The sequence below is a fragment of the Nannobrachium achirus genome (assembly GCF_963921795.1).
Source record: "Nannobrachium achirus genome assembly, chromosome: 8".
Classification (NCBI taxonomy): domain Eukaryota; kingdom Metazoa; phylum Chordata; class Actinopteri; order Myctophiformes; family Myctophidae; genus Nannobrachium; species Nannobrachium achirus.
This window is the reverse complement of record NC_137817.1, coordinates 19,202,643-19,226,264: the sequence shown is the minus strand read 5'-3', so window position 1 is coordinate 19,226,264 and position 23,622 is coordinate 19,202,643. Positions and strand designations below refer to the sequence as shown.

At 41.8% G+C, this 23,622-nt stretch overlaps 1 protein-coding gene across 1 annotated transcript; it reads right to left on the bottom strand.

Moving 5' to 3' along the window:
• Nucleotides 1-614: 614 nt before the first annotated feature.
• On the bottom strand, nt 615-18,597 carry sgcg (sarcoglycan, gamma). The gene is made up of 8 exons (XM_080731643.1): nt 18,476-18,597; nt 11,727-11,921; nt 9,740-9,841; nt 8,367-8,454; nt 7,166-7,285; nt 3,091-3,160; nt 2,534-2,657; nt 615-1,116 (listed from the first exon to the last, which is right to left on the bottom strand). Exons 2-8 carry the CDS (start codon nt 11,919-11,921, stop codon nt 949-951), a joined length of 867 nt encoding a protein of 288 aa, XP_080587769.1. The 5' UTR covers nt 18,476-18,597; the 3' UTR covers nt 615-948.
• Nucleotides 18,598-23,622: the final 5,025 nt, after the last annotated feature.

The window sequence follows — 23,622 nt, the reverse complement described above, 5'->3', positions numbered from 1 at the left end:
GTCTGTCTGGGTGTTGTTAAAAATGTTTTTTAATTTCCTGAAAATGTAACATTTTGGAGTTAGTTGGTTTCTGGCCAACAGCAGAGATATTCATCATGAGGAAGTTCAAAGAGTCATTGGCTGCAAGACAGTTGGACCCCTTTACCCACACTGCCTCCTCTCTAAGCTGCATTTACATTGAATAGGTCAGGATGGATAAAGAGGTGGTGACCTCAAGACCTTTTGGATCTTTACCGTATGTCCCCCTCCCGTGGTCTAAAGGAGGTCAGTGAACTATTACTGTCCTTCCTCTAAATGAATGCTCTCCAGTCTCCAGGTAGCCCATTTGCCTTAACATTGTGCTGATTTACTATGATCTGACCCCTGCCACATGACATGACACCTGACCTGCCACTTATACAGTATATCGTGCTTGTACTTGTACAGTATGTACCGGTATGTAATTTGTACACAAAAGATCCCTTAGATCCCCCTAACATGATGCTATATATCCTTTGTGTTATTATTATGTATTATATATTTTTCTTATAGCCAATTACAATGCCACCCACCAGGGGTGGGACAATTTAAATACCGGTATGTGGCTCTTTCCTTTTACTGAAGTGAGACACTGAACACGCCCTGCTGGGTGAAATGTCTGTTAAATAAATCCAATTTGTACTTGTGATTTTGAGTGTGAACATTCTGAGACAATTCCATATCACCCAAGTAGCTCTGGACAGTCAGCTGGCAGTTTTCTACAGGCCCTTTCTTTTACCAGAAGCATCTTAGCACTGTGATCATCTTCGATCCATCCATCCATGGAATAAAAGGAATATGATTTTAGTGCTGAGACTCCTTTGGCATACTCCTGGCTCCAGATATAGAGTTGTGCTTTCTTGCTTCCCAGAAGACTTGCTCCGGGGGTGTTGTGAGTTGACAGTTGACTGTTCTGTTGCCAGAGCCTATCTAGCAATCCTGGCTCCCGCTGCAAGTGGACGTGAGTCCAGCCTTGGACACCACAACCCTGCCACTGGGACAGACGCACACCTCGTACAGACCCTGAGCGTTACCAGACTCCTCTCCTTCACTCTTGGGCAGGTTTGGCATTTTCAGCATCTGGGTGTCCAACACCAACTACACAGTGGAACACATGAATACATTTTTAAGGGCAGATTTTGTGAATGTTCAGTGTTCCTATCGCCAAAATAAAAGTCTGGGTTTCCGAGGCTAGTTCAGTGTTGAATCATAAAACAGAAGAACTGTACGGAGCTGTTTTGGTGATGAGGGGCGTAGATGCATCGACATCCTTTAATCTTGGACTACATGGTACCGCATATGATACAACAACAACAGCACCAACTCACGATCACATACAGTTTAACTCATTCTGTGCCAATGACGTCTCTTGACGGTTTTTTTGCAAAGGCGTTCTGTGCCAATGACGTCTTTGACGTCTTTTGAGTTTTTTGTATAAAAAAAAAAAAAAAAAAAAACATTTTTTTTTTTTTTTTTTTTTTTTTTTTAAGATGTCAAATGACCTGGGATCAGAGAGATGCTTTTCTCTGTTTGTGTGTTGGCTCCCTCGTTTAGCTGATTGAGAAAATGTGTGTTCATTCTAGTGGATGGACACTTTTTTTCATTCAAACAGCTCTATCTCTGGAACCATTTGTCTGATTGACAAAATTCTTTTTGCCACTGAATCACAACAACTGTGTCTGTTTCTGTGGGGAAAATATATATTAAAAAAAAAAACATTTTTTTTGATTGCGCAATAAAGAAAAACATACAAAACCGTGGCACAGCTACCTTGGAGCCATTTGGGCATTTGGCACAGAATGGGGACTATGTACATCCCTCTAGTCATTTATTGTATACAGTAGGTGTATTTTCAAACTATATTATTTATAGTTGTAGAGGCTAGTAAAGCCTACAAATTGACCAGAGTACACTGGTCACATTAAATAAATTAGAAACATTGAGCTCCCATTCTAAAAATGTGTCCCCATGTCACGTGAGACGCAGTGTGATACACATGATGAGGTGGACCTGATAAGCTTCATAGCACCAATTGAAGAAAGAATAACATGTACTGTAGATACTGTTAATGATAGATAGACAGACAGACGTGAGACTAGATCAGTGTTTTTCAATCTTTTTTGGGCCAAAGCCCCTATCCAATATCCCGGTCCCTTACCGCCACCCCTATTTGCAATTAAAATGTACACCTCACTTTCATTGCATTGCTTATAGGATTTAGAATATCATAGATTTCCAAATATCAGATTTTACATTGTTAGTATGTGATTATTATTAGAAGTAGAATTGTATATGGATGTAAGGTCACATCAGGTCCCTCTCATAGCACTGAATGACAGGGTTGTCATGACCAGCCCTGTCACTGGGAACATCCCTGTCACACTTTGTTGTGAGAGGGCCCTGATATGACGGGGCCTGACATCACTGAGACAGGCGGGCCTGTACACCCTGTGAAATTATACTGACCACGATTGATTGATTCAATTAAATAATTATGGTATTAAATAATACTTACTCCATCCTTGGTGCTCTGCAGTAAAATGTCCATGTTGGAGGCAACCTCGATGTTCCCATTCAAAGCACTGATCACAACTCCTTTAGGGCCCTCCATACTGAGAGCACGGGTGGGGCATTCCAGCCTAATAAACAACATTTAGATAATAATAATACACTTTATTTATAAACTGCTTCTCAAAACAGGGTTACAAAGTGCTTTACAAAATATTAATAATAACAAAAATTAAATACAGCCATATGGGGGAAAAGATGTACTAGATGGGTTACAGTACCTATAGATGAAGTAGAGGCGGTGAAGGACACTTAAGCCTTGTGAGATTTGTAATTTACCAGTACTACTAAACATGTCAGTATTGGAAAAGCAAAAGACACATACAGTACTAATAGTGATGGAGCTCGAAACCCGGTATCAATAAGCTTTGGGCTTATCATGCTTGCTCCATAAGCAGGATCGATAAGGTGCTCATTATCAATACATATTAACGAGCTCCATCCCTACATACTAATGCATAAAACATACATAAAAAATGGATTACTGATGTTTTCAGTACTCACTGCAATTCATCTGTTCTGCCTGATATTAGAGGCACCTCGACGGAGTGCTGGAACAGTGCTCCTTCAGCTCCTGATGACCACACGGGCGCGCGCACGCACACACACACACACACACACACACACACACACACACACACACACACTGGTATTATAAAATGTTGAGGGACACTGCAATTTTACAATTTTCCATATCCCCTTGCTCTAACCTTAACATTTACCGTAACCCTAAGAGATACATGCCTAACTCTAGCCCTTACTCCAACCTTAGTCTTGGCAGATACAGGCCTAACCTTATCCCTTACCATTCTGAAACTGCAGTAATATCTGAATGGGGGAGCACATTTTGTCTCCAGTTTTACATATCATCCCCAGTCAGACATTAATCAACTCTGGTTTGGTGTCCAAATAATGTGGCCTAAGTCTGGAACACACAAACACAAAGCATAATGGGTGCCTGGTGATAATAATGCAATTGTTTGAGCAGTTATCTTGTAGCAACCAAATGTTAGTTCAGAACCAAATGTTATTTCTATGTGTCATTGGTGAGAGAGAAGACGGACAAATAAATAAATCTACAATTTGTGTAATATCAAGGATGTATGAAGGTTGACCTTTTACTATACCAGGCATTGACACTAAGGCTTGCCCACCTGCCCCCAGCAGGTAAATAAAACTTTCGGGCAGGTGAAGTTTGCTTTCAGGTTGCCCGACAGGGCAAGTGCTCATTTGAGAGGGGACGCAACCGCCTATAAACACAACACCAGATATCTGTCTAAACACCTGAACGTAGCTAGCGTGCTCTGTTTTCTGGTCTGTGGAATGTAACAAGTGTGAAATCATAGACATATTCAATCATAGCGATGGAGGTATTTGGATATGGAGGTGATGAGGTTCAAAGGGGTTCTGAACTGCAGTAATTGATTGAGCCATACAAGTGTTAATAGCTCGTTTGTGCTTCTCTCTAATCAATGAAACATCAAAGACAACAACTTGTTGGGGGAGGGGAAATGTTTTTTGTACACAAGTCAAACACAACCCCTCCCACCAGATCTCTTGTGATTGGGAATTTCAAATTTTTAAAACCCTCCCCTTTGAAATCAAATAGAATAGGGACAACTTCAAACTCAAGCTCCAGCGCAGTGTCCTCCCTACCTATTATTTTACGCATTATAGAACAATTTAAGGTGCTCTCTGGCTAAATTGACCCCTCGGCCGATCAAATCCCCCATTCTCGCTTTCCCTTTAGGAAGGTTACACATGTTCTGGTCCTGTTCAAAACTGTCAAGTTTTTGGACTGCTGTATTTGACACTCTAAGCAGAGCAATAGGTGTACGAATTGATCCAGATCCCCTTACTACCCTTTTCAGTATCACCTCAAATCCCCAATTCAACATCTGCCATTCAAAGAGTGATAGCTTTCACGACCTTACTGGCCAGGAGGTTAATTCTTTTCAATTGGATACACCCGTCTCCCCCTACTCACAATAGGTGGATCCAGGAAATTCTGTATTGTATAAAATTGGAGAGGCTCAGAGCCTCGCTTGGGCAGTGGCGTCAGTTCAGAAAAATCTAAGGTATGGCAACATGACTGGTGTCTTGCACGCGCAAGACACCAGTCATGTTGCCATACCTTAGCAACAGGCATGACACATTTATTTTAAGAAGTACATTATATTTTCCCCCCTTTCTACGGTTTCTTGGGCTGGATACGGCAGCCTGGCACGGTTGTTCAAGTGCAGCGAAAACTTGGCATGTTAGTAAACGTGCCACAATACATTGTTAAAGTGACCATTGTGTTAAATTTTGCATTTGTAGTTATTTTACTGTAATTTAACAACATAATAACCAGAACAGATAGACAAAGAGACATTCATGGACTTATATTTAAAAGTAACTTTTATTTTCCCCCCTGGACCCAGGGTATGGCAGCTGCATACCCCTGCCATACCCAATTGACGCCCCTGTGCTTGGGGGCTCCTTGGAGTCCTTCTATAAAGAATGGCAGCCCATGCTGGACCACACTTGGATGAATGTGTTCGTATGATTTTTCTCTTTTTCTTTTCCTTTTGTTCTTCTTTATTGAGAAAAAAAGCAGGCATGTAACTTTATATGATTAATCTATTTTCTTGTTTACCTGCCAAAAAATAATAAAGAAATTTGTAAAAAAAAAAAAAAAAAGAATGTATGAAGGTAGATTGACTTTAACATCACATAAATGAGTCATGTGTTTTATTGACAAGATTGCTAGAGTTACATCCATAATTGGTATAATACTAGTAAGACGCCTCAGGGCAACCATGTATGGTTGAGATTTTTACTTTGAAATAATTTGTCGTTTTTGAAATATTTAACTTTAAGTGCCCAATGCATTGTCAATGGAAAAAGTACAAACTTTGGCAGCCTACTAGAGCTACAAACTTACACCTGGAAACACCGTTCAAACTTTATCATGTTCAGCTTACTGTGGAAATGTTTGCCTGAAAATGAATATTTGTAATGTTTCATGGTTTTAGAGATATAGTCTTTACAAAATTCGGAAAATTAATATGGGGCCGCTCAATGGCAGATTTGTGCACCTCAAAAAAACACGTTCACCTAGAAACTCCATATAATACTACATATTACTATATATTATTACAACTAGTACTAAGTTGAACATCTTTACGGTTTGTGTACAATTACTGTCCTTGGGGAGGAAATAGAGGATGTGGCCTCAATGTCATGACCACTTGAACACCAGCATCCATATTCTGGGGAGAACATTAGCCGAACATAAACAATCTAGCTTGTCAATCAAAGATTTGGTGTAGAGTGGGGAAAAAGTGGTCCAAGTACAGTTAGTAACTGAGGTCTATTTTACTAAGAAGATAGTGGTTAAGCTTTCTGTTAACAGTAACTAGCCCTTACCCGTTCAAAGATATGAGCTCCGAAATGATGTGCAGTGTGTGGGTTATGGGATGTGCACTGTGCACACAGTATATGAGGGATGGAAAGTAACTTTAACTGGTGCTTGCATGCTAATATGTAGGAGCATCAATGTAAGAAATACCCGTTCCATTTAACGGCTACAGAGATACTGTGTACCGATCTGCATGATTTGTGGACAACATCTGTAACAGGGCCAGAACCCCCCCCCCCCCCCCCCGCCCGCCCGCCCGCCTGCACACACACACACACACTCCACCCCCCCCCCCCCCCCCCCCCCCCCCCCCGTGTGTGTGTGTGTGTGTGTGGGTTTGTGTGTGATTGTGCATGGCCTGAACAACAGCGCCCCTCCCTTAACATGTGTGGTCACAAAAGGTACTGTAGGCTAAATAGATATAGATACACCATAAAAATGCTAATATACAGCATACGATTTGTGAAAGTGACAAACGGGCTTCACAGTTATGTCAGGTGTGTTCATATGCTTATGGTGATGCGATTTCAGATCAATTGCTCCAGCCACCGAGGAGAAACGCTGTTTCAGACAGACAGACACTCACTCACTCACTCACTCACTCACTCAGACAGACAGACATTCGCAAAATTATAGTATAGATTGTTGTTTACTTGCTCCACTCTCTGCTGGTTAGTGTAGCTTGAAATGACCCAGAACATAATGAGGCTATCAACTGACACGGTCCTGGCCACTAATTAGCTCTCACAGTGCCAGGCCAATGACCCATCATCAATACACAGACTGGACAGCGAAAGACACAAAGGACAGAAAACAACGGAGGCACATAATCCTTTTTTATCTGTTATAAGACTCTTTACTAGATTTCGATAGCCTGACACTCAGCCTGAATTGCATTTCGTTTCACTCCGTTATTCACCAAAACAAAAATGTAAAGGGGTGTGGCTAGCGATTCAGGGTCTGAACCAGGCTAAGATTTCGACTCAGATTTCACAAATGTTACACTGGAAAAGTCAGTCCCTTACATTCATGAATGAATCATCTACCCATGGATACATTGACATTAAAAGCAGAGTAAGTCATCCCTCATGACTGATTCTACATCATTCATTCATATTCATATCCATGGGCACATCTGTTAATCCAGACATTTTTACATATAGTGTAGTTGTGTACCTGTGACTCGCAGCTTGCCTGGTCCGACCTCAGCCTCTTTGCCATCTGCTCTGAACAGCATGTTGCCATCAAGGGTTCTCATATCCAGACTCTGTGCATGGGCCTGCACCTTGTTAGGTTCTACAACAATAAAAACAGAAGGAGACATTAGAAAACAGCATTGAAATCCACAAATATCTCAAATAAATTGGTATGAATTGCTGATGAAAGTCAAATTTGTACTGTAATATAGGTGTCGACTGTCAAAGCTCAGGTATGCACTTTAATTTTGAGTAACGCTACAGAAAATATCTGGTACTGTAGCTGTGTGTAACTGAAATCATGTTTCAAAAATGTCATTCTTAAAACAATTTTGACCCTAAAACGTGAGCCTAAAATAATTGATATCCTGTCCATTTTATTTTGTACGCACTTCATCACATTTTAGTAAATCACAGCATTTTAACAAAGGGAATATGTTCTAAATTAATACATTGATTGATTCATAATAGATGAACAGCAAGGCAATAACTTAACTATAAAATAAACTAACTATGACCTGTGCTTCAGATGAAGAATAGACCAACTATGTGGTATGTGGTTGTATTTAGAGTGGGCTATAGCCTATATGGACGGATATGGATAGGAAGGGGGGTTATGGCTTAATGTTCATTTAAAGATGATGCTGTCACTGTGACACAGAGTAATTATTTCGTCCATTTGTTGGCCTTTAAATGATAACAAAGTCCTCTACGCACCCCACTGGGTTGCCATTAAAGGCGAGCAAATAGTGGCTTCCATAGACCCCAGGCGCTCTGTATAGTGGAGAACAATGTGGAACTGATGGCTAAGAGAAGCATGTTGGATGAAATGGGTTTTAAATGAGAATCTGAGAGATTTGAAATGGAGGGATGCCTTCTTGTCACAGTTAATATCAGAGGGGAACCTGCTGGAGGAAATTACTGAGTGACTTTGCGGTTTGCCCTCATAAATCAGTTGAATGTTGCATTTTTAACATACACCCCCTCTCTCTCTTTCTCTGTTCATCTGTCTCTCTGTCCATGTGTGTCTCTCTGCTTGTGTGTGTGTGTGTGTGTGTGTGTGTGTGTGTGTGTGTGTGTGTGTGTGTGTGTGTGTGTGTGTGTGTGTGTGTGTGTGTGTGTGTGTGCGTGCGTGCGTGCGTGCGTGCGTGCGTGCGTGTGTGTGTGTGTCAGCTTCTTACCTATAGCTATTCTGTCTGTGACATCACCATTCTCATTGCGGGCATTGAGATAGACATTTTCAGATGCATTTACCAGAAGTGAAGCATCCTGGAATATAAAAGCACAGTAACCTTCTACTAATGTTAAAAGACAAAAACAAAAAAGAAGCCCAACCAAAGAGCCCACCTGTCGCTAACAGAGACACTTTCACCATCTGCCACCAAAGCATTGGTTTGTTTGTTCATATATTCAGTGCTCTTAGTAAGATAAACTTTTTAAAAGAAGCCCTGCTAACAGAATGTGACTCAAGAAGACAACTTCATTCTTTAGATCTAGTCAAATGACACAGTAAACCCTGCATCTTGTCATAAAGCATAGAATTCATAAGTGAAAGTGTCGGTCCATAAATGGAGAATACATTGCCTCCTTAATGAGGCCTGTAAAGACAAAAATAAGGGTTAAGGAAATCGCTGCTGTGAGCAAGAAAACCCCTAACATGTAAACAACTGCAGCAAAGTGTTCCCATCTGCTGCTAGCCGGCTTGTCATAAACTATTTTCCACCACAAATATCCAGGAGGTTAATAGGGAGCTTGCTGCATCGCCATGTGCACAGCGAGTCACTGCCAAGTCCTATTCTTTTCGCAAAGTTTCTCGGCTAATTCTACAAAGCTGTGTCAAGAAATATTCTGTTTAATGGAATGTTTCAGCGTAATGAGGAAGAGGTCTGAACATGGGGTGTAGCCCGCATGGATTTAACAAACAATCCGCTTTTACGTCGGGGTGCCTTGACAGTGAGTCAACATTATGTTTAGACTGTCTGACTACTTAATTCAGCATTATAATCTCTCTTTTAGTTTGGTGCTGTGCTAGAGGGGTTAGAGGAGTGTAGATGAGGGAGAAGTGGAAAGTAGAGGGAGGGGAAGCGAGGGAGCAATTGGAGAATGAAGGAAAAACAAGTGGATGAATATACTGTGTGGGTTTGGCTGTCAGGGTTGAGGGTAGACTCACTGCAGTTGGTCCAACAAGTAAAACTATATAATACTATGCACATAATAAAGCACGTATACGTTTTTAATAATTACTTTAAAGACTGGATATGACAACATTCACTAATATTTTATCAATTCAAAAGGCAATTTAAGTTTATAAAAAAGGGGGGGAAAACATTTTAATTAATGTTAAAAAGAGTGGTGGTCTTCTCTGTGAAACTCTTCACTGTCATGACAATAGAAGTGGCTGGCCGTGTCACGTGTATCAGAGGAGACTGGTGACAGTGAACAAGATCAAGGTGTCAGCACTCAGCAGTGACAGGGACTATATGGGGAAATATTGGGAATTGTCATAATGACTAAATTGGTTAGGATCATACATTGAATGTAGCATTTATCTTACCTTCCTGGAGTGGATCTCTTGGGCGTACAGAGGCATAAGGAACTCAGACTCCCCTTCTAACTTTATCCCATCTGAATGTACTTGCAAGAGTCCCATTCCTTCCTGTAATGGCAGCAAGGCCAAAGACACACAGTCACAAAAAGATAAGACAAAGAACAGATTAGACTTGTTGCAGCACATGAAAGGGAAATTGCACCTAAAAGTAAAGCTCAAACATTGCGATGGGAAAGGTGTGCAGAAGCATCTGCGGGGCTTCAGTCTAAAAGCAGTGCTAGCCAGGAGGTCAAGAGTATAGATTGTTATCATCAGACCCCCACAGCAGGGTTCACACATCGGCAACGCTGGAGATGTGTAGCAATCTACCCTCAAGGGCTGGGAGCATATCGTCGCTGTCAGGCAGAAAACTCCTATCTCCAAGTTTCAAATTTGTACGTTTTTTTGGACATACAAGGTTTCCACCTGACAATGACGATATACGTGCTATATAAACAGAGCCATGGTTTGCGTGATGTTTTCTTAGTGCAGCAATAAACATTGCATGTGTGTAGTTGTTATGAATCTTTGCCTACTGCATCTGCATAAATCCACAGTTGCCATCTGGCCCACAGACAAGGAATCAGCACTATAACAGGCAATAACAAACACATCCATCATTTAGAAAGACAGAAATCAGTAGATCAACAAGACTTGCATGACAACAACATGCAAAATAGATATATTTGCTGAGATGACTGAAATGCTTAGTGCAGTTCACACTGTTGCATTCCACCAGCCTCTTAAAATTCCAATCCATGATTGCAAACACTACTGTACAGCGTCTGCACCAATGTATAAGGCTCCTCGTGAAAAAAGCAAGAGGAGGGAGAAAAGAGGGAAGAAATGAACCACTTTATTGCAACCGTAGGTCGCATTTACTACCAAAACCTCCACCGGCTGTCCGTGGGTGAGTGAGTCAGTCACACTTTTGCCCTGCTCATATCTCCACAACCGTTGCCCCCATCCATGCCAAATCTTGCACACACACTCCTTGACTGCCAAACTACAACCTCCAAGGACCCCCGGAGCCCCAGGGACCCCCAGGTCCCTGGGGGACCCCCAGATGTAAAAAATTACCAAATGTGCTCACACGTCACACTTTTTCCCTGCTTATATCTCCGCACCCGTTGACCCGATCCATGCCAGATTTTACACACACACTCCTTGCCTGCCAAACTACAACCTCCAAGGACCCCCGGGGTCCCTGGGGGACCCCCAGATGTAAAAAATGACCAAATGTGCTAAACTTACCAAATGACCACCCCAACGGGGCTGCTCACGGGGAATTCCCGGGGACCACCGACTCCTGGTGCTCCAGAACGGATGCAAAAGTGGTGGCGCCCCCAGTGGACCCCCTGCCACTGCAGCGCACATAAAATGCCGTAACTCGGGCTAGGAGCGTCCGGGAGAGCCGGGGCCGGTACCTATTCGTCCGCCAAGGCAACGCGGAGACCCCACCCCTCATTTCTCACATGGCCCTATTCTAGCGCCACCTTCAGGCCGATTTTTAAAACACATTTTTGGACACTGCTCCTACAGTTTTTGCCCTAAAATCACGAATATCACTACACAGCATGTCTACACTCATGTCATCAACATGGATCAGGAAGATTTTGGAAAAACAAAATTTTGCCCTATTTGTGGAGATAAGCCACCTACGGTCGCTTATCTCCCGATTAGGGAGTCTTACTGGTGTATACCTACTTGTAGCATTTCATGATAGGCAAAAAATAAATAAATTCAAAGGATTTCATGAATTCCATTTTTCTTTCTTCCTTAATTCTTTTGTTAAATACAGACAAAATTTCAAAAGCATTTTTAAACATTTCATCATACAACAGTACGTAGGGCATAAGTGGTTAAGAAAGAAAGAAAGAAAGAAAGAAAGAAAGAAAGAAAGAAAGAGAAGCAACACATAGTAAAGGGTGAGCGCTGCGGGGTTCTCACGTACCGTGTTGAACCACATGACCCTCAGGATCCAGATGGTGAGGGCAAAGTTGACAACCAGGATGATGATGAGCAGCAGGACGAACAGGTACAGGCAGCGCTTCCTCCAGCCATAGATGCCAATCTTGTAGACATGGTCGGGCACCTGCCTGGGGACACTGCTGTCCTGGGTGGTGGTGACATACTGCTCCCGCACCATCTGTTGGTGGGGGATGAACACAGGGAGATAGACATGTAGGCTAAGACATAATGGAAAATAGCCATGATACTGTTGCTGTCGGGCAGAAACCTTCTATCTATAATTCATTTTTGCCACTGCCACGCTCGAAGGCTGGGGATTATGTTATCGCTCCTGTCTGTCCGTCTGTCCATGTGTCTGTCTGTGTGTCATTCTGTCTGTGAACAGCTAATCTCTGACACTGTTGGACATTATTGGTGTGAAACGATGCACTTCGGCCTTATGGTGGCACTTTAACGGGCTGCTTTTGGCCTATACCTTTTGAACCAAGGTAGACAGTCTTAACCAGGTTGAAAGTGGTTAAGACTGTCTGTGTTTTTGAGCAGTGCCTCAGCACTCCAATGCTTGGCCGAGTGTGTGGGGTACGTCTATGTCTTCATGTGGGCAGTATGGCCTGCAATACTGCTGGGTGACCTACCTTCAAGTGGCACTGTTGAGCAGCCTAAAGAGCCATTCATACTGAGCTCTATAACTATAACAAGTGGCCACCAAAGGCACCGCTCACTTCACACTGGGTCTGATTTCTTATAAATATTTAAGCTGTTGTTAATACTTAAGTATTAACAGCTTGTGACAAAATAACAACTACATTATATGCATTGGTTATTTTTTATATTTCCTGAAAAGTAACAGCTTTGGACATCTATACATTCAATTTGACTGAACATGGTAAGCAATGACAAGTGGATATTTACAGTCAGTGGTGGAATGCAAGTTTGTTGGTTGTAACAGAAAGACTAGCAACCCAATACACCACTAAGATGGTAATGTAAGTAGCCTACAGTAATGTTTAGTCGTCACAACGGTATTGATATGCCACATTTCATTAATAGGGAAACATAATGCAATGTAACAGTCGACAATGGAGTGATCGTGTATCTGACACGAGCTGTTAGACCTATAGCCTATTATATTCAAATGTATCATGGACGGGCCAACATAGCACTTCAATACGCAGCCCTTTTCAGACACTTTATAATAGTGCGTCATTCATGAGCTCATGCACTGTTCTAGTGCATATCTGGCCCGAGTACCAATGGAAAAGTTGAGTGAATTTCCAGAAACTGCACAAACGTAGCTGGAGGCAGAGGCAGAATGCTACTTATATTCTAGTGCATGGTCTCTACTTTCTGACATAGCTATTATGCCATCTATGAAGAGAGAACAAGAACATGAAGCACCACAGCACATTTCAAACCACATTGAATTATAAGTATTATTTTATAACACCAGTTCCAACCAACGCCCAAATGTCTCTATTCATTTCATAAGGGAAATGGAACCACTTTGCAGGAATATAAAGCCTGCCCTGGGGGGTCTGCTCATCTGACAGACTGGTGGTGGTGTGTGTGCTGAGTGCAGAGGCGCGTGTTGTGCTTTTCAGCTCCACTGGGTCACAGGCGTCACTTTGAATTCATTAATAAGCATTAATAATAGTCTGTGAAAGCTACTACGGAAAAAGAATGTTCCCAGTTGTAGATTTTACGCCTCAACAAAATACAATGCACGCCAAATTCCCCTCTCTTGAGAGACAAACTTTAACAACATCACAGCTCTGATCACAGAAATATCAAAATACCAAGTAAACAAAATATTGTCCAAACTCTGTCAGGCTCCACTGTTACAACATAACATACTTGCTGACACTTTTCCACTTAGTGGTAAAAGTATATCAAACATATCATTTTCCGAATGTCTGTCTGAGTGAGTGAGTGAGTGTCTGTCTGTCTGTCTGTCTGTCTGTCTGTCTGTCTGTCTGTCTGTCTGTCTGTCTGTCTGTCTGTCTGTCTGTCTGTCTGTCTGACTGTCTGTCTGTCTGTCTGAGTGAGTGTCTGTCACAGCGTTTCTCCTCAGTGGCTGGAGCAATTGATCTGAAATCGCATCACCATTAGCATATGAACACACCTGACATAACTGTGAAGCCCGTTTAATAATTTTTCCGAATGTCTGTCTGAGTGAGTGAGTGTCCGTCTGTCTGTCTGAGTGAGTGTCTGTCACAGCGTTTCTCCTCAGTGGCTGGAGCAATTGATCTGAAATCGCATCGCCATTAGCATATGAATGCATTGTCTGGCCCTGTTACAGATGTTGTCCAAAAATCATGCAGATCGGTACACAGTATCTCTACAGCCATTAAACGAAACGGGTATTTCTTACATTGATGCTCCTACATATTATCATGCAAGCACCAGTTAAAGTTACTTTCCATCCCTCATATACTGTGTGCACAGTGCACATCCCATAACCCACACACTGCACATCATTTCGGAGCTCATATCTTTGAACGGGTAAGGGCTAGTCTTAACAAAAGTACCTGTTGTCTCAAAGCTGTGATTCACACCTGACAGCGGACGAGGTTCCAGTGTGGCCCTGGCGTGCAGGTTTGAATAAGGGGCAGATGTTGCATCTCAACAGCATGTAAACATGACGTTTGTCATGTTTAGGGAGTCACTCGACTCACTTCTCACACCCAACAGTCTAATTCTTCCTTGACGTTAGCAGATGTTGTTGAGCCAACCAGTCTATCCCTCAGTGATTTCACTATGATGATTCTACCAGAAAAGGCTTGGCGAGCTTTACAGTGACTGACTATAATAGGCCTATTGATTCTGTAGATCAACTTTGTGCTATAACTCACATGGAATTCAAACAAGGTTCAGGCCTCAGCTACTTTATATGATTAATGAAAGTAAATATTTCCCTTGCTCAACTAGCTATGTCTTTCCTAACCGCATTCTGGAATAATGGATCAAAGTAAACAGACATTGCTGGGTTCTCTCTCTCTCACCATCTCTCTAGGGTTCATGAGAATGAGTTTCAGAGAGGATGGGGATGCTGATGATGATAAACGTTTCTGTGGACACAAACATCTTGTTCCCTGCGGTTCCCAGTAAACACAGGGAATGAGTGTGTTGGCATACAAGGATCCTAAGTAGCCTATAATCTCTCAAACAAAGCCTGCTTCTCCACAGGATCTGTCGCAAGCCAGACGTGATGAATAGCCTTTATTTCGCCAACAAACACATTAATGTTGCCCAAAGAGCTTCACCTACCAAACAAGTGAGGAGAAGTGAGGTGGGAAGGTGAGGCAGCTTGTATAACTGGACGCTTATTCATTTCCCTCTATCTAATGCATTTATATTCCACAATCAGACTTGTAAGAAAGAGCAAGGTACTACTGTATATAGGCCTAACGGTGGATTGAATTGCTGCCACTTCTATTTACCAAGTGGCTGTAAAGTGACACAACTCTGCCAATAACTCCATAGTCACGGCCACAGGCAGTTTTTCAAACACATTTTTAAACAGGCCGGATTGTTTTTCCTCTGGAGTGCTCCAGTGGTTTAATCAGTGTCTGTGAACATGGCCTATTCACCATAATCATCCCCATTAGCAACCACAGATCATGTTGTGCATGTGCGCTGTGATCAGCACATTGGGTTAAATGAAGAGCCATGGTAAAAAAAATAAAAACGCTTTAAGTTTGTTCATTATGGTGTTAATGAAATTGATCCAACCAACTTCAATTAATTTAAATGAGGAAACTAAAAACCTCTCATTTCAACACCACCAGGAAGAAAGGGAGGGAGAGTCCGCACACCAAATTGCTGCTCCCAAAGACATGGTTTACTCTGTAACGTTTCGAGCCACCCGGCTCTACCTCAGACCAGAGACAGATGAGGTCCAAAGTCAGATTTTATCCAAAAAATCATGCAAATCACCTTTTAGATGAGTTGTGTGTACACTGTAAACTTGCAGCATCAGATAGAAATATGTTTCAAATAAAATGGAACATTATGACATAAAGCAAAAAGAAAGACATTACTGAAAGCCTAGAAATATTATCAGTCTTTCATTCGAACACGCATGATGTGAGCATAGTGTTCTTGGTATGTGTTGCATTTCTGACAATTTTCAAATTCTTCTGCCTAACCATCTGTACTTCAAGGTTGGGCTTTATTGTTATGTCTTGTGTACAGGTACATACCTGACGTGCAGATGATCTTGGGCATAAAAGGGACAAGGACTGACTTAGAGATCGCTATACAGTATGTGGCCATTCATTTATTAGTGAATACATTTTCCCCGTTGACTTGAATGGGGAAAGGGATTTCTGAAAAATGCGATTGTTAGAGGCCACATCACTTTATGTAAGCAAGTGGAAAATAAATGCCCATATACGGTGTCCAGGCCAGTATCTGACGTCAGTACTATGACGTCGGAGCGGACAGACAGACAGACAGACAGACAGACAGTTAGATTGGCTAACATTGGCTTCCAAAGTTTGAAGGATTGGTCCATTAAAAAAGAAAAAAGAAAATCAAAGCCTCAAATCATGAACGCAGTTTGTGATTTGAAATTCTGCACACACATTCACTTTAGGTTGAGATTGAATTGAACTGAACTGAATTGAATTGAATTGAACTGAATTTCATTGAATTTCATTGAATTTCATTGAAAGCATTGCCCTCTGGGAGGTGGCTAAAGTCCATGCGTAAAGGCTTCTCCCCGCGGCTCCGGTTTCAGTGTAGCAGCCCGGCCACAGAGTCAGACCAAGTCCTCCATAGCAACCCAAATAAACATTCTTTTAAACAGCCTCGCTACTGCTGGAGTGTGCAGGAAGGAATCCTCAACATATGGGACTCATGATCCAAAATACTGTCTGCCCTTTCCATCTTTAACAGAAAAGTATTTTTGTTGTTTCAGGCTTCAGTGCTATTTTGATAGAGGGCTATGTTTTGTGTTAGACCCTTGAAAAGTAAATAATATTGTCATGATAAAATAAAAAGTGTATTTGCTTTTACTGTACAAAGCTCACCAGAGCAATAATGCTTGATTCTCAATCTATCTATATTACTCATGAGGAAATTCAAACCTACTCTTGAACTCTAGAAGTTCACTGACCTCTACAATGAAACATGTGCATAATTAAGTACTAGGGATATAAGGTACATGCACAATATATTTCAGTTGGCCTGTGAGTGTGTACACTCTAAAGCTCTAGTACTGTAACTGTCTTCCTGTTAAATCCATAACTTACTACTGCTACTTTGAAAGGTTTTATTATCATGCACCCTGAGCACTGGAGAGATCACATTTATATTTCTAAGGCCTTCCAGCCCTATTACGTGGTTCTCCCCTCCTGAGATAAAGAGTATTAGGTTTGGCAGTTTTACCAGGGCTATCTATCTTGGGGCACCCGCCCAATTAACTTCCCCAAAAAACAGTGCTCCCCTGCCTGGTTCTGTGACCTCTAAATGAGAACTTCTAGCACCAGAGAGGCAGCCTACTGCTTGCCTAAAAGTCCACCAGGGTTTGGCAGTAATTGAGATTCCTGCCTTCCCTCCAAGAGACAGCTCGACCTGACCGAATCCCAGCAAGAGCCTATTGGAGAACACCAATCCTAAAAAAAAAGTTTGAAAACTGTTCATTTGAGGGACAGAAATACAGTTTGTGTGGGACAATGTGGGACGGGCCGGGGGGGACTTAACTTAGGCTACTTAAATGCTGTTAAATGCTTTGAGGTGCCTATTTTTTGTTATTAACCTGTTATGTTATTTTAACAGGCTTAAAAACATCTTGCAGGAAAAGAGACAATGAGACATTTGAAAGCCAACTATTAGGAGGATATCCTACCATATAATCTATTCACCTGGTGCTAGAGCTAGAGCTGTACATGTCCAGTGTGGTCAAGTCTGCTTGCTGACCTATCAACACCCGCACATTGATTATTACTGGAGCCTGGCAGTCACAATGTGGGAGTGTCTCAATTTGTGGGACGCATGAAATATCATGGAAATGTGTGACTGTCCCACACAAAAGGTGACACCTATTTAAGACTGATGGGGACGATACTCTTCTTAGGAGCTCTGAGGTTGAGCGATTGAAAGCTAGAGCATTACGTTCCCTCATAATTGTTTCTGTCTCTCTGTCTGGTGAGTTGCAGCCTTCATGTCTCCACAGTGCTGTAATGCTTCCATGTCTAAAAATAGGTCATAACATTGTAGACTAAATTTAAAAAGATCCCCCTCACACACACACACACACACACACACACACACACACACACACACACACACACACACACACACACACACACACACACAGATAGTATAATGCATGAGCATAACCAATGACCAGTATGACACCAGCATGAGTATTATATACTGTAATAGATCATTACACAGTTATTTTTGTATGCCAATATTGTTGACCATTTATGGTTAAAAGAAACGGTGAACAGCAATCCAAGCAAAATGCTTCCCTATAAGTCCAAAACTATCTCTACAGCACATGTGAAAAAATACTAGCTCAGTCAGCGACAATATATCCCACCACACTCACAGACAAGCGGATACAGTACAGTAGGTCAAAGTTTAGACAGTTAGAACACTTTTCAGCTTTCAGTAACTGTACCTAGAGTTGAAAGAATAAGGAAAGACAAATAACAGGGAGCCTAATGGAAAACCACAATGACAGCTTACAACAAAAAAGAAAGCACCTTACTTAGTACTTACCTTTGTGTGCTGAAGCACAGCAGTGGCTTCTGTGTTGAAATGGCAAGCAGGGCTCTGTGTGCGAGACAGCAGCAGCAGTAGCAGTGATAGTGGAGCTCCTCGGCTGTCTGTCAGCCACTCAACAGCTGTGTGCCATAAATCCTGCTATGGAAATGCCCCCCTACCCAATCACCACGAGACGGCGCTCCCACTTCCTGCATATCCAATGTACTGTTCTTTCTCTCCCTCTCTCCCTCTCTGACTCCCTGCCTCAGGCTTACCAGTTCTACATGCGACTCTGAGTATCATCTGAGTGTGTGGGTGGGTCGGTGAGGGAGAGAGGGAGGGAGGAAGATAGAGTGAAGGAGGGCTTGGGGGATAGAAAAAGAGTTGGGTAAAATGGGTTAAATGTTATGTACAGAAAGCAGAATAGTAGTTAATATCCAAAATACTCTATATGCATTTTTAAATGTAAAGAAATCCTCCAAGTTCATCATTCAGTAAGTTTGAAAGATGAGAGCGCCTGTTCAACTGTTATCTTTTTTCCATTTGCCCTTCAGGGATTTAAGTTATCCACAGTCTTCAAAATATATATATATATTGTAATTAACTTTGTCTAATTTGTCAAACTTATTTTAACAGAGTTTACTGAAGTTGGGAGCAAAACCTTTGGGGGGAAACTCTTCAAGTGTGAGCTGCCTCTGGTATAAGGGAGACATCCACACATGATCCAGAGTTCTGCCCTTAACTGCCACCGGAGGACCTTCCCCTGAAGATTCCTCGCCCTGCCATGTGCACCAGTGACTCACTCTCACCGCCCCAAACCAAGACTTCAGTCCAGTCTAATTTGAGGCTTCAGTAAAGGTTTTCAACATTGAGATTGGCTGGCCCACCCGATGCCACCACTCTGTGACAGCCAGGGAGAACCAGTGGACCCTGAAGAGGGCAGTTAGTCAGTCAGTGTGTGACAGAGGAGACAGCAGCAAACTGAGTGTATTAATAGACAGACAGAGGGCTTTAATTAGCTGAGAGGGGAGTAGTCGGCTTATAGGGGTTATTTCACAGTCATGTGAGGTATATGAATGAATTATTTCTATAATTTTGTTTTGTGTTTTAGTTTAGATTAAAGAAATGGAAGCATCGTGATCACTCCAGAAGTTTCCACAAAGATTGTTTCGACATATTGCATATTTTGTTTGCTGCAAAACTAATCATATTGATTATGTCTAGAATATCAAAATGTAAAAAGAAATAGACTATCCCAAATCAGGAAGCAAATAATCCTGTGCTATGATGTCATGTGACATGACTATATGCCTGATCTACAATCTGCACAATCTATGTAAAGTATGTACTATATAAATGCACCATTTTACAAAATAGACCATTTCTGTAGACAATCAACCTTTACAGTAGTAATTAAAGAAAATAAAGAATAATCTTGTGACAAATTCCTATCAAATATACCACATTTGGTAGCTAGGTACAAAAAACTGAAGCACTTGAAGACAGTTTTCTACCAGTTCAATGTATTAAGGCAGTTACAAACCAGTTGCTTCAGTATCTCACAATTATATATTGTACACTGCAAAATCCTGGAGTATCAAGTTAAATGCAACAAGTTATTATAACACTCAGTATTTTGCAGTGTGTGAAAGTCCAAATTCCATTTATTTGTAATAAATCCCAGGCTGAATGTTTTGACAGCATGTTTGCTTCAGTGCCCACAGGGCACCGATGAACATCATCAGAAAGCGCCCCCACCCCCCAACATGATGGATAGATTTGTATTGTAATAAATGGATACTGATAAAAACCCAAAGAAAGCCAATTTTGTCAGGGGATGTGAGGCAACCTGTTCTGACGATATGCATTTCAATGTGATGTGCGGTGGCCTCCCATGTCCTGAAGACAGGCCATTCATGAGACGAATCAACGACGAGTCACATCTAAAGGGATAAATAATGGGGGCAGTAATTGTTTTTCATTCCTCGCAGGCGCACTTTGCCAGAGGACTTGGTGTCGGCAGAGGTGCTGCATCTGTCAGTGGCTGTGCATGCTGCCGTCGCCGCTTGAGGTAGCGCTGTGTGGTGACAAAAGGGACATCTGACAGCATCGATCAGAAAGCCACCCTGCATCTTCCACGCCCCCAGAAGGAGAAAAAAAAACACCCTGAGCTCTAAGCTGAAAGACAGTGGAGATAGCTGCTTCGACACCTTCTTATCAATAACTCATAACGCTCCACTGCCTGTGGCTCTATTCACAGTGCATTGGAAGACAGAAATAAATGATGAATCTCCTGCACGGAGAGTTTAAAAAACACAAGCCGCCACCTCAACACTTAAGACCAGATGAGTCTGGAATGGATGTCTTGTTGAATTTACTGGATGGAGACACAGCCTGTAAAAACAGGGCTGAGGAGTTTCTATTAAGAGCACTCTGATCGTGATAGTAATTGAACACAACATGCCAAATGAGGTGGAAAACACATGCTGCGGCAGGGTGCCAGAAGGAGGGGACCCCCGAGTAAGCAATGGAGCGCACATCTCTGGTTCCTGGTGGGCACTATCTTTCTAGATGGCTGTTGCATCAAATGTAAAACAAGGTTTTTCTTCAGTGAAGAACTTGAATGAACATGTTCGAATGATCTAGTAATCAAAATATATGTATTTTGACATGACATTCAATGTTGCCAATGCCAATAAAAAACTATATCATTTAGTGTCCCAGCCAGGTGCCTTCTTAATATCCTTGTACCAACTAATAGTTGTAGTAGGCCTGATAGATCTGATAGATGTACAGATCGCACCAGATTTTAATGGCACTTTGTCTAGAGCACTTAGTTTGAACCTAGTTGTATCCCAAGTCTTCATGGAGCAGGTTTTGGGGTAAACTACTCCTTTAAGTACATTATTCAAGGGGCGCCTGGTGGCCTAGTGGACCAGGTGCATACCATATAGGCATTGCCATTTCGGCATCAATGCCTGTCGGCGTCGCAGGTTCGATTCCCGATCCGGGCGACCTTTGCCGCGTGTCACTTCCTGTCTCTCCCCCATTTCCTGTCAGTCTACTGTCCTATCCAATAAAGGCAAAAAGCCCAAAAAACAACAACAAATCTTTAAGTACATTATTCAAGTGTCCACCACTGAAAGTTTGAAAAATCTGACCAGAATGTCAATTCTCACCTGTCATTTGAGTCTCAGTCTGTAACATTGAGCATCCTGTGAACATTGAGGTGGAACACTGGTTCCCAAACAGTAGGTCAGGACCCATTTGTGGGTAAATATTTATGGGTCACGACTCACGGCTCAAGTAAAAATCCCATTTTATTTTCCTAAGTGTGTGTGTGCGTGTGTGTATTATATATATATATATATATATATATATATATATATATATATATATATATATATATATATATAAACACACATACATACATACAGGTTTTATTTCAAATGATTTTCCCCTCCGCCCAAGATAGTTTTTTAGATAGGCCTATTCTTATACATTTTAAAACAAACACATCTAAGATATTCTATTCATTAAAGAAATGTATATAATTAAGTAGTGAAAACAGCCAAGCCAATCTACAAGCTCACATTTAGAACTGCTATTTTCAGTGGTAGTTTGGGTCACAGGGTTCGTCTTTTGGGTCTTGAGCTAAAAAAGTTTGGGAACCACTGAGGTAGAACATGGGATCACACTTTTTGATTGCCTGCGAGTTTGGCCTGTCTTCCTGCTCCTGCAGAAACCATAGAAGAGTTACACCTTGCCCCATCATCATAGTGTGATGCCCAATTTACTCGAGTCATCTCCTCAACCCTGCTTGGGCTTAGTTCCCTCTGTCAGTGCCAGGAAGGTGTAAGAGCAGACATTTTCATTGGAAAAGACGAACACTGATCTGCCATCAGAGATGAGATCTTTCAAGTGTGATCTGAGGTGGGAATGTTCACAGGTTCTCAAATAGTCTGAACAACTTCTGTGACCATGACAGGCTCCATGGTCCCCCCTAGTGGTTGTGGCCCTAAACAACTGCATATACTGTACTGCTTATGCCAGTGGCCAGCCCTGGTGCTTAAGTAGGCAGCACACAAGGAATATCCTTTTCACATGGTTTATGATCTCTTCTGGACAGAATCAACAGATGTGTTTCGACACAATGGTCTATGGCCCCATATTGAATTTTGCTGGCACCATTGAATGTATCATGTCAAAATACATTTTGATCCCCAGATCATTAAAATATACACATTTTGATGTGATAGCCATCTTGGATTGTTAGGTGGCTAACAGGCTTTTCTGAAAAAGGACCTAGCTTTAATCATACCACATCTGATGCTTGTATCACATACTCCCCAGAGGTCCACATTTCTGATGCAGTCCGTCCATGTGACACCTAGTGCCATTCGTATCATTCTTGTGTACTCAATCCAGGGCTCTTTACTGTTGTACAGACTCCACAGTCCCATGAAATCCCATAAACAATGACCATTTTCACAACTCAGAAAACAAGGCAGGGCTGGTTGATAGGGTAGTGTGAGACTGTGTGGGGTGTATTTGAATTTTGTTTGGTGGAGCAAGTTACGGCCGGCGTCGTATGAGAAAATGATACAACACCGGGTCTTTTGTGGGGTTGTTACGGTTACACTATAAAGTATTCAGATGTAATATAGGCTACAGAATTATCTGTAAGAGTTGCTAAATAAATTGCTCAGTACTGCCCCCTGCTGACATGACAATGTTTTCAAGTCCAGAGTAAAAATACATGCAGAAAGCATTAAACACCAGTGCTTCTCAACTTTTCTATATTGAAAATAACTTTGTATGGAACTTTGGGATTTCTTTGACGTTGGACTGACCTGGTTAAATTAAGAGTAATTATTATGTCACTTAAACTCATTTCCGATTCTGCAGTTGGAAGGAACATTAAAGGGATGGTTGACATATAGTTGATCGATTACTCATCCCATGGAGACTCGAATTCATGGATTTTCTTTTTTGTTTTTGTCCGATTCCTAAGCCAACAATTTGAGATTTTTGTATCCCCATAGAGAATCAAAGCAGGCTCTGTGTCTCCATAGGGAACCACTCCACAGCATTGATTGTGACATTAGATCAACTACCTTTTTGTGCACTGTGTAATGTTGTCCCCCCTGTATGTATTTCTA

Excerpts from the sequence above, each read along its gene's own strand:
- sgcg (XM_080731643.1), bottom strand. The coding sequence starts at position 11,921 with ATGGTGCGGGAGCAGTATGTCACCACCACCCAGGACAGCAGTGTCCCC. Across the intron at positions 2,658-3,090 it reads GGCAGAACAGATGAATTGCA|GCTGGAATGCCCCACCCGTG; the intron begins GTGAGTACTGAA and ends GTTGTTTATTAG. Across the intron at positions 1,117-2,533 it reads TGCAGAGCACCAAGGATGGA|TTGGTGTTGGACACCCAGAT; the intron begins GTAAGTATTATT and ends TCCACTGTGTAG.